Source organism: Geotrypetes seraphini, chromosome 5, assembly GCF_902459505.1.
Source record: "Geotrypetes seraphini chromosome 5, aGeoSer1.1, whole genome shotgun sequence".
NCBI lineage: Eukaryota > Metazoa > Chordata > Amphibia > Gymnophiona > Dermophiidae > Geotrypetes > Geotrypetes seraphini.
Genome location: NC_047088.1, coordinates 206,655,381 through 206,673,286, shown reverse-complemented (window position 1 = coordinate 206,673,286; position 17,906 = coordinate 206,655,381). Strand labels below are relative to the sequence as shown.

Sequence of the window (17,906 nt, the reverse complement as noted above, 5' to 3'; positions counted from 1 at the left end):
GAGAGTGAAAGCCAGATTTAAGCAGGTTGAGGATAGCTCGAGATGAAAGAAAGTTAAGACAAAGGCAGTTAACCGCACATTAAGGTAGCTTGCATAAGAAGGGGAGGGAGACAGGGCAATAATTTGTCACTATAAACAGCTTTTCCCATTAGAAGGGCGTTGCCATCTAGGCCGTTGTAAAAATGATTAATCTGTCTTTTTAGCAGAGTTTATAGCACAATTAGACTCCAGTGATAGAAACTGTGACTTAGTCTCCTCCTTGGAAAGTACATGATAAAATCCTGATAAAACAGTTAACCTGGTCTAAGGACAATGATGGAGTTACACTAGGTATGATATGTCCCTTAGGCCAGTGTTCTTCAACTACCGGTCCGTGGACCAGTGTCGGTCCACAGAAATTTCCTGCCGGTCCACATGCATCAAGCCCCAGACAGTGCTCTTCAGCTGTCAGTCCACGGTGCGATCGATGCAGTGTTGTCTTTGGGCCGGCTCCCTCTTTCTCAATGCTGCAGTGCACAAAGCCATGGGCAGAGGTTCCTACGCGCGTCCTGTGTCTGAACTGGAAACCTTTTCTGTGACGTCGCAACGTCAAAGGGAAGGCTTCCAGATGAGGCACGAGATACGTAAGGAGCTGTTGCCCACAGCTTTGTGCACTGCAGCACTGAGGAAGAGAGAGCCGGCCCGAAGATTACACCGGGGGGGGGGGGGGGGGCCGCATAAAATAGCCAGGCGGGAGCAAGCCAGAAGGCAAGGCACAGCATGGAGGGAGGGCGACAACAACGGTAGATGGAATGATTTAATGTTTTAATTTAGTGATTGAATTGTGTCAGTTTTGAGAATTTATATCTGCTGTCTGTATTTTGTACTTTTCAGGAAGAAATGCATTTGTTTTTCCTCTGAGGTTGTACTGCATGCAGAGTTTTGCATCTTAGGGTTTGTTTGTATGTATTAGCACTTTTGGATTTTGGTCCCGTGCTTTGCGTAGTTTAATTTTGTGGTTAACCATTATGTGTTGTTAATACGATGATATTGTCTATGTATGTGTCTGTGTGTGTGCGTGTATATATATATATATATATATATATATATATATATATATATGAAAAATGAATGGAAAAAATGGTGTTACAATTAGTACTATTATGGGGGCAGGGACTGGGGTGGAGATTGGGTAGAGATGGGTGGGGTCTGGCCCACGACTTAGCCCATTGTTCTTCAACTGCCGGTCTGCAGACTGGTGCCGGTCCACAAAATAATTATTTTATTTCCGCAGGTCCATAGGTTTCAAAAGTTTGAAGAACACTGCCTTAGGCTATCAAGCTTTAGCAGGCTCCCATATACACAAAAGAGGAGTAACAGCCATTACCTGCCCATGACAAATCAATTACAGAGAAATGCACATTGGACTAGATCCCAATGTATTACATTAGAATAAAAACTTGTATTGAGAAAACAAGCACCGTTAAGGATAACTATGGCAAATTGTAACCTGGAAATTCTCTTTGTGGATACAATCTTGTATTGTAAACGTGTACTGTAATTATGTCAAATTGTAACCTGTTAATTACAGAATATGCCCGTTCTGAGCTCTTTGGGGGACAACAGGCTAGAAAATAAATTAAATAAAGTAAATGGGTGTTGCCTTTGATAATTAAGCAGGATAAAAAGATTATAATTAATTAAAATAAATACATTCACATTCTTTCCTCATGATCACTATCTTCAAAGGGAAGGCTAGCCCCAAATTACAGTATTTTCCCTTCAGTATCCTCCAGAGATGCAGCAAATTTTATCCTCAGAGCAGATTTCACCCTCAAAATATCCTGTTTCTGTCCGATTCCCAACTGAAAACCGTGCCCTTCTCAATTCCACAAGTTCTTTTCCTTCTGCACTGCTTTCGACAGCCTGCCTTCCCTACTGGAGCTTCTGGGTCACTGAGTACTTGATCCTATCCATCCAGATACACAGTTGCTCCAACTCCATCAACATGGGTGACCCTATATCTTGCTCCAGAAACTATCAAAACTGCCAACCTGAGAACCCCCCCCCCCCACCTCCAAAGGAGAAATTAGGTTCTTACCTGCTAATTTACTTTCTTTTAGCTTCTCCAGACCAGTAGAGATTAATCTTTACGAATGGTATATATCCAATCATGACCAGCAGGTGGAGACTGAAAACAAAACTGTGGGACAGTATATAATATACTCCCTTCTCTATTTACATCAGTCTGCCGAATAGCCAAGCAGAACTAAGAACTGGAAAACAGAAAGAAAACAATACTCCGAACAGGAGTAACAAATAACATACCCAAATGCTGTTGGAAAATGCAGAGGAGAAATACCAGAAGGAAAATGTCCCCACAGCTCGCCAGCTAAGCCAGCCGAGCCACAGCCGCTGTTCTTTAATTCTCCCCGGCCCTAGAAAAATACTAGAACCCGCAGCAAAAAAACAAAAACTGCCCACGAAACAGCCCCAACAACAACAACAACAGACAGGGTGGGGACCTCTACTGGTCTGGAGAAGCTAAAAGAAAGTAAATTAGCAGGTAAGAACCTAATTTCTCCTTCTTTAGCACTCTCCAGACCAGTAGAGGTTAATCTTTACGAATGGGACGTACCAAAGCAGTCCCTCACACAGGCGGGACCCCCGAAGGGCTGACACCAGAACACACACACCGAACACCGCGTCCTGACGCGCCAGAACATCTACCCGAAAGAGTCTGACAAAGGAATACAAGGAAGACCAAACCACAGCCTTACAAATGTCCACTGGAGGCACGAGCGACGATTCAGCCCAAGAAGCCGCCTGACCCCGAGTAGAATGAGCTTTGAGAAACTCCGGAATGGGCTGCTACCCCAGAAGAGAAGCGGAAGCAATAGTCTCCTTGATCTAGCATGCAATAGTAGCCCTAGAAGCGCCAGCCCCCCTAAGAGGATCAGTCAGAAGGACAAAGAGATGATTTTATTTCCTGATCTCCTGGGTCCGTTGCACATAAGAGCGAAGGACCCGACCAACATCCAACTTGCTCAGCTGTCTTTGCTCAGAAGAGCCCTCCCAACTACCCAAGACCGGGAGGACCACAGATTGATTGACATGAAAAGGAAAAACTACTTTCGGCAGAAAAGGAAGGAACAGGCCTCAAGACAACCTGCTCCCTAGAAAACTCCAAGAAGGGAGCCCTACAAGAGAAAACCTGTAGCTCAGAAACACGCCTAGCGGAAGAAATGTCCACCAAAAAGACCGTCTTCAGAGTAAGGTCCTTCAAAGAGCAGCCGCCCAACGGTTCGAAGGGCGGGTGCATCAGAATAGAGAGAACCAGACTGAGATTCCAAGAGGGAATAGAGGACCGCACGGGAGGCCTGAGCACCTTGGCCGCCCGCAAAAAGCGAATCACATCAGGAATGGCTGTCAAACGCTGACCCGTCACAAACCCCTGAAAGGCTGACAAGGCCACAAGCTGAACCCGGAGAGAAGCCAAAGCCAGGCCTCTATCCAGGCCATCTTGCAAGAACTCTAAGATGTTAGGCACAGAAACGCGAAGAGAGACCACTCCCCGCATCTGGCACCACCCCTCAAAGAAGTGCCAAATCCAAACAGAAGCCTGAGAGGTAGAAAGCCTCCAGGACCCCAAGAGTGTAGAAATCACCCTATCTGAATACCCCTTCTTACCAAGGCGAACCCTTTCAAAAGCCAAGCCGTAAGACAGAAGGGAGACGGGTCGAACATGGGAATGGGACCCTGCGTCAGAAGGTCGTCCAAGGGAGGCAGAGGAAGAGGATCCGCCACCAGAGTGTCACCAGATCTGCGTATCACGGATGTCGAGGCCAATCTGGAGCCACCAGAACCACCAGACCCGGATGGCGAACAATGCGAGAAGAACTCTGCCCACTAATGGCCACGGAGGGAACATGCACAACAGCCCCTCTGTTGGCCATGGTTGAACCAGAGCATCCAGATCCTCGGCCAGTCCATCCCTGCGACGACTGAAGAAGCGGAACACCTCGGCATTGCCACTCGTGGCCGTTAGGTCCATCAGGGACTGACCCCAAGCCTGCATTATCAACTGAAAAGCCACAGGGCTGAGACACCACTCTCTGTGATCTAATATGTGACTGAGGAAGTTCGCCTGAACATTCTCCACCCCGGCCATGTGAGAGGCCGAGAGGTCCAGAAGGCGTGACTCCGCCCCAAAGCATGAGCCGAGCCGCCTCCTCCGCCACCTGAGCGCTCTCGGTGCCTCAACGATTGACATAAGCCACTGCTGTGGCATTGTCAGACCGGACTCTGACCGACTTGCCCATCAAGAGGGAGCGGAAGGCTAACAGCGCCAGAGGGACGGCTCTGGTCTCCAACATGTTGATCGACCAGGACGCCTCCTCCATGGACCAGGTGCCCTGAGCTGAGTGACCTAGACACTGAGCCCCCCCAACCGAGGAGACTGGCATCCGTGAGAAGCACCGTCCACTGCGATAGATCCAGACTCATCCTCTGGACCAGATGAGAGGTCTGGAGCCACCAAAGAAGACTGCAGCGCGCCAAGCCTCGCAGAGGGACAGGGACCTCCAAATTGAGCCTCTGGGGTGACCATCTATGGAGCAGAGCATACTGAAGAGACACATGTGGGCCCGCGCCCACCTCACAACATCCAGGAACGCTGCCATCGACCCCAAGACTTGGAGGAAATCCTGCGCCCGAGAATACCGGGACGCCAAAAGAAGGCGAATCTGAGATTGCAATTTGCTTACCCGGGCCTCTGGAAGGAAGACCTTCCCCAAGGAGGTGTCGAACAGAACCCCAAGGTACTCCAGATGCTGAGCGGGGACCAACCGACTCTTGGAAAGGTTGACCACCCAGCCCAGTGACCGAAGAAACTCAACCACCCGAGCCGTAACTCGGGCGCTCTCCTGCAACGACTTCGCCCGAAACAACCAGTCATCCCAGAAGGGGTGCACCAGAATGCCCTCTGACTGCAATTCCGCCGTGACGACCACCATCAACTTGGCGAACGTCCGGAGAGTCGTGGCCAGGCCCAAGGGAAGCACACAGAACTGATAGTGCAGACCCAATATCGCAAAGAAAGAGCTGAGGAGAGGCCCGAATGGAAACAGGCAAGTAGGCCTCTGCCAGAGCGAGAGAAGTCAGGAACTCCCCCGGCTGAACCGCCAGAAGGACAGATTGCAGTGTGTCCATGCGAATAAAAGGGAATTCTGAGAGTCCTGTTGACCTCAGTTTAAACCAAGGATGGGCCGAAAGGTCCCCTCCCTTTAGGGCCCCATAAAGGAAATGGCATACCAGCCGATACCGCACTCCTGAGGGGACACTGGACAACTGCTTTGAGATCTAGCAAGCGCTGAAGGGTCTGGCGAAAGGCTAGCGTCTCCCATGCCACCTGACATGGAGAGGCTAGATATGATCCGGCAGAGAGCGGGCAAAATTCAAGTACATAACCGTCCCGCATCACCACCAGGACCCACTGATCGGACGTGATCTTGGCCCACTTGGGAAACAAGTTGCGAAGCCGGGCACCCACGGGAACCAAAGGGGGCGCCGGCAAAGAGACATCGCGCAGGACGGGCAGCAGGAGAACCGGGGGGGAACTCCCAGCCCCCCGATGGGCCCCCTGAAAAGACTGCATGCGCTAAGCCAACCAAACCCCGGGGAAAAACCGGAAGCCTGGAAAGAAGCAGTCCCATGCCCCAGGCGAAACTTGCAAAATTCCTGCAGACACCCCCGGGCAATGCCAACCCGAGATGCCGGGCGGGCACAGTCCTCAGGCAGATGGGGCACCTCAGAGTCTGTCAGAGTCTGAACCACCGGATCTAAGTCCTCTCTAAACAAAAAACAACCCCCGAAAGGGAAATTTTGGGAAGTTCAGTTTTGGACGCGGCAACTGCCGACCATGCGCGAAGCCACAAGGTACAGCGTGCGGCCTCCAAAAGTCCCAGACTTAGCAGCACCAAGTCACAAAGAACAACCGAGAGGAACGAGGCAGTCATCTCAAACTTCACCACCTCCTGATCCACTAAGGACCAGTCATCAGACTCACGATCCAGGACATGCTCAGACCACCGAAACACAGTGCGAGCCACCAGCTCCACACAAATAGCTGCCTGGACCCCCAAGGCAGAGACATCAAAATTATACTTAAGAAGTGTCTCTAACGTACGCTCCTCAGAGACCCTAAGAGCAGAACCGTCCATAACAGACACGGTATGCCGCTTAGGAAGTGCCGAGACCACCGCGTCCCCCATTGGCGAAATTAAGGTAGCCCTATCCCCCTCCGGGATGGGATACCCATGAGCCAAGGCGCACACCAAACAAAACGGCGCCCGTAGGCCACTGCGCCAACACAAAATCCCGAAAATCCTGACGCAAAGGAAAAGAGCGGGAAACAGGACAGACCCCCTGAAGCAGAGGGGCCCCCATACGCGGGGTCTCCGGTGGTGCAACTTCAAAAATGCAGCACCAAGGAGACCTGCTACATCAGGTCTAAAAGCTCATCCCTCTGAATAAAAAGCGCACCACGGACGCATCTGCTCTGGAAGACGGGAAACCCGCCGCCCCGCTGCCAGCGGGCGTTCCCTCTAGAGGATCCTGGAAGCCCGCCAAAGCAACCAGGTCCTCAACCATGCCAACACGCTCCTCCGACCACCAATTCGCAATCCAAGCCCCCCCGCGGGCGCTTGGATGAGGGAGGAGGAAGAGGGGACGCCAAACGAAAAGAGGGAGGCAAAGCCATAGGAGGCGCGAGGGAAACCACCCCCAAAACCCCCCAGGTGTACATGGGACCCCCCAATTGTCTGCACAAAGAAAGAAATTAAATTGGGGACAAAAAACCCCTGGGGGGTCCCCAGGGACTCCCTGCCCCAGCAGGGGTCCCTGCTGAAACCTGCCCCTGTGTTTGGAAATCAGGGGGAAGGTCACCTGAGGTTGCAGACAAAATGGAGGGGCCAGACAGAGAAAATGGCGAAGTTCCCGCCAAAAATGCTCCCTCCATGGCCTGTAGCGGCTGAGAAGGCTGAACAGTCCCAGCCGCTAAAACAGGCAAGTCGGCATCAGCTGTCAAAAAAAATCAGCTGAGAGGGAATCCTTCGGGGAATCCCTCCGTGGGCAGTTGGGGAAGACCGGGCTTCCCCACTGCTCCCAGCCGACTCGCGAGGCACCATCGGCGGTGAGCTCTGGGCGCCTGCAGCCGCTGCCGACGGAGCTCCACCACCTCACCGGGCCAAACTACCGATTTCAGTCCGGCCGCGAGTGCCTCGCGGCTGGACCTAATTGTGTCCCACTCACCCGGAGAAGGGCACAATTGCTCCATACGCGACCTAGCTAGAAACAAAGTGCCGGTTAGAAGAAAAAACACAGTAAAAAACATTAAACTGACAGGGAAGCAACCCTGCAGACCGGCACTACCTCAGGATTTATTATTTTTTTTTTTTTTTACAGAACAGACTCCACAGGCTCTAATATGCCTTGCTTGATTTAGGGGGCAAGGCTTACTGCTGAGGCTCCTCTAAAAAAATGCGGGGAGGTGGAGGAAGTGGGGGGAGGGACCCCGCTTGAGACCCGCCGGGTTTGACACCCCAGAGGTCGGATGGACCCCCAAACAGGGCCCGCCCAAGCTCTGTCCGGCCAAAAACAGGGACTAGAAACCCCCTAAACAAATTCCAACAGCCCTACCAAGGGAGATGGGTACAGATCACTCAACACCTGCTGGAGACTGAAAGAAGACTGATGTAAATAGAGAAGGGAGTATATTATATACTGTCCCACAGTTTTGTTTTCAGTCTCCACCTGCTGGTCATGATTGGATATATACCATTCGTAAAGATTAACCTCTACTGGTCTGGAGAGTGCTAAAGAATGGCCTTTAATCACTGGGCTGGGCTGCACTGGTCAAATAATCTGCTTCAGCTCACGCTGGAGCCGGAGAGTGGAGAAGAACCCTGCCTCAAACAAGCATGTCCTTAGTCCAGGAAGCTGTGATCTTCGGGCTGCCAGTCAGGTCAAACCCAGACTGAGACCTCAGACCCTCAGCAACAAGGGGAGGAAAACGCAGCCAGCACCTGTCAAAAGCTTCCCGGACCACTGTGGGGCCAACAGCCTGCACTCAAGTGCCTGATAAATTAGGGACAAGCCTTACTCCCAGAGAAACAGTCCCCGAGCTCCTTAAGTGTTAGTGCAGGCCAGCTACACAGGTTCCTTGAAAGGGTTGCCTTGTTAGCTACAGACTGCTACTCAGAGGGTCTGCGTTTTCTCCCAGGCAGAGCTGTCCCAGAGCTACTGGAGACCTTTTGTGCACCGAAAGCCTCAAAGTTCAAATAAAAAAATCTCAAAATAACAAAACTTATCAGAGCAGATTAAAAGACACCTTTCACCTCACGTGCAGAAGGAAAAAAAAACTGAAGATAGGCAGTACAGCCCACTCAGAAAGGAGGCGAAGCTGAAGAAAAAATATATGATTCCTTCTGCACAGCATGTGGTTAGGGGAAGTTAACCCAATTGTCAGGGCTCGTATGCCATGTGCATCAGAACTTTAGTTGGTGAAGGAAAGCTAAAAGGGAGAGGAGCATTGAGGGGAGGAGTTTTAGCTATTTTTGAAAGTACTATGGAGCAAGATGGGGGGATTGATTTGGTGATAGCTAAGGATCCTGAGGGAGTGGGAGGGGCAAGGAGGATGCAAGAGAATTGTCAGGCACATTACTTCCTATTAAATTTTATAGGTTCATCATGGATAATAAATGTAACTGTATTGCTGTTTATGCTGTATCTTTTTAAAATTAATGAGCTGCTTTCTGTGCATCTGCATGTGGCACAGTACATTAATTCTTCCTACATATTGGCCAAAATTGTTTTGTGATATCAATAATGCTTCTATAAGTGCTACAAAAATTACATGTTAGTACATTTTAAACGTCAGTCATTATCTTCAGCTTTTAATACTCACTCAAAGTATTACTAAAATGCATTAGGCTGTTAATATGTGGTTTGATGTGCATTATCTGCTAATGCACAAACATCAAGAGCTTACATGGCCATTTTTAAGGTTAGCGCATGGTAAATCATGTATTAAAGTCATTTTTTGAAAGGGAACTGAGTGGGGCATAGGTGAATGAGTGTTTGGCACTTAACACACTGTACTTACTATATGCTATCTAATGTAAATAGGAGGCTCTAAAGAGTTATACATTAACTGCTACCTCAATACTGTGCACTAATTGATATTTTAATGCAGGCTCTGCAAGTGAAATGCTGGGCACCTCCAGGCCCCCCCACCCCACCATAATTGCCATATTAGATTTGCACCTAACACTATTTCTTATATTAAAGTGCATTACCTGCAAAATCTAATGCACTTTAGTAAAAGTGCCCCATTATTACCTAGTAAATAGACCTCTAAGTGAGGCACCAATACCTAATTAAAAATTTACTTCCACAGAAGCTACTTGATGCTTCTCAGGAAGAAATTACCATAAGATTATACAATTTTCTTTCAACAGGTTACTTTTTTTGTCATAATCTTTATATTTACTTATTGGACCCAATTTATTTTTATTACTTATTTCTTTGTTATTGCTTGATCTCCACAACAAATTTTTGTTATCGTTCTTTAACTTTTATCATGAATCTTATACTACAGGGCTACTAAACTGGCTTAGGGAGACCCAAGGTTTTTCACTTTTCTCTGAAACATACAAATCCAGTAGATATGGAATTCAAAACTTGACAAACTTATCACAACACATTTGATTGTACAATTACTATTTATGCTGCTTGTATGTAAAAGTCACTGTCTGGTATAAGAATAAATATTACTAAAACTAATTAATTTGTTACATTTTGATCACACCCTTGCATCAAGATTTTTTTTTTGTTACAGAAGTTCAACAGTTGAGCAAATGATATGACCAAGAACATGGAAACTGCACTTATGAAATTAAATATTTAGAATAAAACAGCTAGAACTCATTTCATCTATTTTCCCTTTATCCTATAACATGTCATCTAAATTTAAGTACTTTTGTGAGCTTAAATTTATAGAATATTGCCATTCACGTACACTTACGGGCAGAAATGGCAGTAGCGTACCTAAGTGCTATTCTAAAATTATGTACTAAAATGGCATGGTACATAATTGTTAGGGCGCATTTACAAGAGAGGGACACGGGCAGGTCATAGGTGGGGCCAACATTTATGCAAGATTCTTACTGAATAAGTTATGCACATAAATGTTGCATTTAGGCAATGATTCATGCCTAAATTTTGTCCCACTGATACAGGTTTACACTAGTGTTCTTATAGAAAATGCTCAATTCCTGCCATAATATGGTACCCTATTATAGAATTGCCTCTTTTGAACCATTCTGGATCAACTCCTGTTCATCTCTTATAAGAAAAAAATCCATCTTCTGCACTTTTATAGCCACAAAGCAAATAATTAAGAAAAATCACATCCATGGCTCTCACTTTCTTTGCTGATGTACTCCTCATAATTAAGTATTTGAACGGTTTTATTGACAAATGCACCATTTTCATCAACTGTACTGTTGAAGTCAGGAACAATAATAAGTTCATAAGCAGATTCATCTGGAGGCCACTGCACACATTTATTCTTCAAGTGGCCCATGAACAGCTGCAGCCCTATTAGTGCAAATACACTCAGACAAAACACAGTCAGAATCATAACATCCGAAAGCTTCTTCACTGACTGAATCAGGGCTCCCACAATGGTCTTCAAGCCTGAAATGTGAAAAACAGCAGATGCTATTCTTTTTACTTAACTATATACAGCTACTATGTAAAACAACATTCTACAATCAGAAAAATTCAGTATCATGCAGAAGCGAGACATTCAGTATAATAAATGCTCAAGCAGTAAAACTGAAAAGCCTGATGACTTGAGGAGATGAATATGAACAAGATGTGTACATTTGCAACTATGAACTCCAATAAATTAAACTCATTAGAAGAAAAAAAAACAACAAGTAGTTTTTTCATTCATGCTTCACGTCATTTTCGCTTGAATGAAAAACAGTTTAACTTTTTTATGTTATCCATGCCTCTTGTCCAAACTTTCCTTAGCCATTTTTAAATTGCATGCCTTACTAGTCCAACTACAGAGCTTATTCAATTACTTTCAATTAGATTGTTTTGAGACTGCATAGATTTTGGAAAAGTAAAGCATTTTAAAATACTCATTCATGCAGTGCCCACGTCATTATTTATCAACTTTTAGTTTTCTAGCTGAACTCATTAGTTAAAGGGATTGCAAGTTTAAAATATTGCACAAATGATTCTATAATGAAAGATTAGGTTACTCACCTCTGTTAATCTTCCTTCTTGTAAATATCCTCTGGAAGCTTCACCTGTGGGTTGTGCATCTATTCCAGCCTTGGCTGAAGAACTTAGAAATAAAACCAACCCCCTCTGCGAGGTCACCTCTGCGGACACTCCCCTTGAAGCTCAGTAGACAGCAAAGCCAGGAGGATTTAATACAAACAGGAAACACAAGAAAAAGAGAGCGGGGTGGGGACTCCCCACTACAAGTCAATGCTGCTCATGATAACCAAATACATAATCAATGAATGCCAAAAAAAAGCTAAGTTAGCATAATAAGAAATTGTAACATTTCTCACCAGCAAAACTGAGTAACAGGGCACTAAAGAAGACACAGTCTAAAGAGCAGAAGGGGCACCACCCCGGGACCCCTCAAACCCCGTAACCTTACATAAAAGGACACTCATGGATATTTTAGTGAGGCTGGTCAAAGATAGAAAGACAACTTACTAATTAATGGCAGGCGACCTGCAAATCAGACAAAATAGATGGGCGGGTGTGAAGCTTCCAGAGAATATTTACAAGAAGGAAGTTTAACAGAAGCGAGTAACTTAATCTTTCATTCTTGTACAATAACCTCTGGAAGCTTCACCTATGGGACGTAGCAAAGCAGTCCCCAAAGCATCAGAGGGGGCCTGATGTGCCCACCGCCAGGACTGAAACCCCAAAAGCTACATCATGCTTGGCCGCCCCATCAAATCTGGAAAACTTGGAAAGGCATGACGAGAGGCCCAAGTGGTCGCCCTACAAAGCACATCAGGCGATTCAGCACAGGATTCAACCCACCAGAAAGCCAGTCCTGTGGTAGAGTGAGCCTGCACCCCATGGGGAGGTTTCGTCCCCGCTGACACATAAGCAGCGGAAACGGCAGCACGGAACCATCGAGAGATGGTAGCCTCGGAAGCAGGCCGACCCCGACGCGGGGGTCCCGCCAAACAGAGGGTCCGAAAGACGAAAGTCATGTGTGGCCTCCATGTATCTCAAAGGAGATATCGCACATCCAAAGACCGCAAAACACGGCCCTTAGACTTAGAACCCGACTGAACAAAAGTGGGTAGCCAAACTACCTGGTTTACATGAACTGTGGAAACCATGTGCAGAAGAAAAGAAGACACAGTCCTCAAAACAACCGCAGACTCTTTGATGCAGAGAAAAGAATCCCTGCACGATAGAGCCTATAGCTCTGGCATTCTCTGTGCGGAAGCTACCGCAACAAGGAAAGCAGTCTTGATGGTAAAATCTCTCAGAGAAATCCCATCCAGGGGTTCATAGAACGGACACCCAGCAAGTGGAAAACCAGATTCAGATCCCATGTAGGACAAGGCAGTCTCAAGGGAGGCCGCAGCCTCCCCGCCCCCCGTAAGAAGCGTACAACATCTGGGGGAGATGCCAGAGAAACCCCGAGAGAAGAGGGAGTCAAAGATAACAGTCCCGCAAAGGGGATACAGAGAGAAGAAACCGCCAGACCCATCCTGAGGCCAGCCTACAGGAAGTCCAGAACATGTGCCATCGATGGGGCCAAAGATCCATTCGAACCCCCGCACACCAAGCCTGAAAGCACCATTACACTTTCTCGGAGGCCAACCCCGTTGAATTCCTCTTGCCGTAAAGAAGCGTGGCGATGATAGCAGAAGAGAAGCCCCTAGCCCTCAAGACCACGCGTACAAGCGCCAGGCTGCAAGGTCAAGGTGGTCCAGAACTGGAAGGGCTATTGGGCCCTGCGTGAGCAATCTCCGATGGCAAGGAAGACGTAGACCCCCCTTGGAGCTCAACTGCACCAGATCTGCGCACCAAGGATGGCTGGGCCAGTACAGGGCCACTAGGAATACTGGACCTGCGCGAGACGCCACCCAGTGCAGCATATGCCCTATCATAGGCCACGGGGAAAAGCCATACAGAAGTTCCCCTTTTGGCCACAGTTGAACCAGAGCGCCGAGCCCTGCGCTGCTGACCTCTCGTCAGTGGCTGAAGAACCTGTCTGCCTTCCGGTTCCCCAAGGACACTATCAGATCGAAGGTAGGACAACCCCACAATGAATTATGGTTTCAAATGCTAGCCTGGTCAGGGACCATTCTCCCGGGTCCAGAATCTGGCAACCGAGGAAGTCTACCGGCACATTGTCCACTCCAGCCACATGAGCCAAGGACAAGGCCATCAGATGCTGCTCCGCCTATGCAACGAGCATCCGAGCCTCCAGGCTCAGCAGGGGACTCCTCATGCCTCCCTGATGGTTGACATAGTCAACAGCCTTTGCAATCTCCGAGAACACACAGAGACTCCCTTGAAATCGCAGTAGAGCCAGACGGATCACTCGCAGCTCCAGTCAATTGAGCAACCATCTTCTCTCCAATGCAGTCCACCGACACTGAACCGGCATAGATTAGCAAACTGCTTCCCAGCCGGACAGACTCATGTCCATTGACAGGGTCATCTAGTCCAAGGCTCGCAGAGGGAGCCCTCTGTTCAGGGTAACCGGGTTCAACCACCACACCATACAGCTTTGGCTGCCGCCAACCATGGCAACTTCACCCCCAGCGCATCCTGCTGAGGATGCCACCGAGACAGAAGGGACAACTGAAAAGGACGGATGCGAGCTCTTGCCCACAGAATCCCAAAGATGGTCACAAACCATGAGACCCAATACCTGCAGATACTGCCAGGCCATCGGGGCTAGAGCAACTAACATGTCCCGAACTGCACTCCAAAGCTTGAGCTTCCTGGATCCTGGCAGAAACACATGGTTGCTGCCCGCATGAAACCGGACTCCCACGTACTCCAAGTCTTGTGTCAGTTCGAGGCAACTCTTTGAGAATGATCACCCAGCCAAGACTTTCCAGCAAAGTCACCACTTGGCAAACCGCCAAATGGCCTTCCTTCAAAGAAGGAGCTCTGATCAGCCAGTCAAGCACAGCGCAGATGGGCAGCCACCACCACCATGATTTTGGTGAATGATCTGGGTGACAACACCAACCCAAAGGGCAGTACCGTGAACTGGTAGTGCCTCCCGAGACCATGAAACCTACGATGATCCGGAAAAATTCAGGATATGGAGGTATGATTTTGAGAGGTCCAAGGAAGCCAAAATCTCTCCGGGCACCACTGCTGCCCCCATTGAATGCACTATTTCCATCCAGAAACACGAACTCACAGGAAGGTGTTCACTGCCTTCAGTTCCAGAATAGGTCTGCACTTTTCGGAGTCCTTCTTTGGCCTGATGAAGTAAATCAAATATTTCCCGGAGCCCAAGACTCCCTTTGGGACAGGCTCTATAGCTGCCAGATCCAGCAACCTGCACACCTTGACTTGCACCTTGCTGGCCCTGGCCCGATTTCTCACAGGAAGGGACAGAAAGAAATCCAGCAGAGGCCGGAAAAATTGTAGTCGAAGGCCATCCCTGAGCACCTTGAATACCCACTGGTCTGAGGTTACCATTTGCCATTCCAGAAGGAAGGCCGAAAGCTGGCCCCCAAACTGGGGGGCCTCGCAAGGGACCTGGCGTCATAAGTTTCTCTAGGGAGGGCAGAAAGCCAGGAGTTTGAAGACTGTTGGTGGGCTGCATCTCCAAAGCGAGGTCTGGAGGGAGCTCCGAAAACCTGTCCTGCCGCCAGGGGTCTGGCGAACCGAGAAGTGTGCTGGCAGAGATGAAAATATGGCTGTCCCATACCCCTGGTCGGATGAGGTCTAGAGCCAGGGAGCACCTCAGGTTTACAGTCCTGAACACTGGCCATAAGGTCATCCAAACCCTGGCCAAAAAGGGATCCTGCTCACCGTAGCCTTTAGATGAAGGTGCACCCAACCACTAGCGAATACAAATCATTCGCCGAGTGGACACTGAAGAAGCTCCCAAACTTAGTTCAAGATGTCATAGAGTGCGTCTGTAAAAAAAAAAAAAAAAATCAGATTTCAGGCCACAAGGAAGTGGCCGCTGCTGCAGCTTGCATTCCCGCCATAGCTTGAGAACAAAATTCACTCTTCTGTCCTGAACATCCTGCAGGACAACCCCCTCCATCTGAAGGTAAAAAGGTACGCTTAGCGACCTGAGCCACAGCTGAATCCACTGTCGGTGGGACCAGGCGCTAAGTGAAGTCCAATGCCATGGGATACAACTTTGCCATGGTCCAAGGTTAAGGCAACCCTCCGGGGACTCCCAGATCTCTAACAACACTTCTGCCAAAACCACATTGTCCAGCAATAAGGCTAACAGCGGAGGCTCAGAACTGGACAGTCTGCCTGAACTGCGTGTTCTGAAACCAGTGTTCACAGTGACCTAGAAATAAGGTTGGGCAGGCAGCTAGTCTTGAAGAGCCGGCACACTGCTTGGTGTCCGCAAGGTCTCAGAACCTATTGTTCTGGGTATCACCCAGATCCGCTAAGTAGCCACACATCTGTTGATTCCGCCGAAGAAACAGACGACAGCAAAGGCAGACACCGAAGCAGAAGCAAGGGCGGGAATGAGCCGCCTGCTTTCTGGTACTCCAGCAAAGAAACAAATTGACATCCGAAGGTGGAACAGACTGTTGTACTGGAGTCTGAGTGGGAGATACAGGTAAAGCCCCCCTTTTTTTATACAGCCAGATAGCTCAGATCCACAAATTCTGGGGGAAAACAGTCACTGGCGGCCAGAACCGCTCTGTAGTCTCAGATCTTACAAGATTAGCAGACTGAGGAGACTTTTCTCTGGAACTGTGCTTACATTTCGCTAAAGCGCCATCCGCGCCCAGTTTAGGTGCCCCAGACGCAGCAATCACGACTCCCGGTGGAATTAAAGGGAGTTAGGGCCTCTCAGGAGGAGGGGAGCGCGGGATCCACACACATCTCATACACCCCCTCGTGGCCCGCAGCGCACAGGATACACAGCTGCGAATCCAGACACCATCTGCCGCATTTAAGGCATGAATCCATGCCATCCTGTCCTGAGGAGGCAACATATGAAGTTTAGAGCAAAAACAAAGCTTCTAAGTCCAAAAAATACACTTTTAAAAAGTTTAATGAAAATTCAACATAGCCACTGCGGGTGCCGATTTTGACTGAGAACAGCCTGTTAAGAAAGCAGGGAACCACGAAAAAAGATGATTTTTATTGTTTTACAGGTGGGGGGACCAGGGCATACAAGGAAACCATTCAAAACCCCGATTTCAGCACCCCCAAAATCGCCAAACCCAGAGGTACACAGACAGCTCTGATACATGTGCTGTAATGCATTTCAATGGCAGCCAGCAATACACAGTCCAAGCAAAGGGAGATCAATATCTGAGGAGCACGACTAGCAGGACCCTTCAGGAGAATTAAGGAAGACACGCAGTCCAGTTCCGATCCTAGCGTACCTCCACGGAACCACAGCAGCCTGCACGCTACCCCTTTGCGGACAAACCAGGGGAGAGATGGCTCCCAATCCCAGAGACATGATCCAATCTACAGGCTGTCTAGAGGGCTTACTGCAGTTTAAGCTTACAGAGCACCCTCCAGAAGCAGACAATCTTTAAGGAAAAGTCTGCAATCTCCCGTCGAAGGAACACTCTCAGAGTGAATCCGCAGCATTTGGGCAATACCTGCGGCACCGAAGAAAATAAAAGACTAGCAATTGAAAAATAAAATCACGAGCAGAAGAAACTAGAAGTTCTCAGCAAGGCTGCAGAAACAAACTAAGCTTCAAGGGGAGTGTCCGCAGAGGTGACCTCGCAGAGGGGGTTGGTTTTATTTCTAAGTTCTGCATCAAAGGCTGGAATAGATACACAACCCACAGGTGAAGCTTCCAGAGGTTATTGTACAAGAAGGAGGGGCCCAGCAATACAGCTGGTGTAAATGCTCATGCCCTATACTGCAAAAGGCAGTCAGTAGGTTATAAAATTTTATAAGCTATGAATGTAATTATGCACTTTCATCCACAAGCCATCCTAACTTTGTCCACAAAATAACTGCTATTGCAACTAGGTGTATACTTACTGAATATCATTTTGCTGAAAACTGTTCATTTATGTGCATAAATATTCACATACATGTGTAAATGACTAGAAAACTGGGTATTTCTTCATGGAATTACTAACATTATGGAAAATTTGGACTGAGTACATTATTTAATTTTTTGGGTTGAATATATAAAAGCAAACTTGACATCATAAGATAAATGCATCACAAGCCAGATACTGCAATGTCTCATGCAAATTTTGTTAAACTCTTAAGACTGACTTAAATAAGAAAATAAAGCTTATGTAAAAAGCAAGAAATCTGTTCTCTCTAGATTCTGCTTTTATACTTTTGCATCATGAATGGAAGCAACAAGGCTTATGTTTATTACAAAAAAAAAACACAACACAGTAAGCTCAGTTTTATTCTAATGAAAGTCAGCCTAAGTGTTTAAACTACATTGGTTCTCACCTGGAATGACTGATATTGTTTTCAAGGCTCGGAGAACTCGGAATGTTCTCAACGCTGAGACATTGCCCAGGTCCACAAATTCTGTCACATATCTGTAATAGGGGAGTTCACACACAAACACAATGACAAGACACAAAAAAACAGTTGGATGTATAAGGGACCTAGTTGCCTTATAGTGACTACTTCTTACCTGGGAT

The 17,906-nt window shown here is 47.9% G+C and overlaps 1 protein-coding gene across 1 annotated transcript in view; it reads right to left on the bottom strand.

Annotated features, from left to right (window-relative positions):
• Positions 1 to 17,906, bottom strand: part of LOC117360618 (sodium channel protein type 2 subunit alpha-like) — a 349,967-nt gene that overhangs the window by 270,290 nt on the left and 61,771 nt on the right. The window contains exons 6-7 of the mRNA XM_033944654.1: positions 17,710 to 17,801; positions 10,465 to 10,737 (exon numbers count right to left, since the gene is read on the bottom strand). Coding sequence (XP_033800545.1) covers positions 10,465 to 10,737; positions 17,710 to 17,801 — 365 coding nt within the window. The remainder of the gene's footprint in view (positions 1 to 10,464; positions 10,738 to 17,709; positions 17,802 to 17,906) is intronic.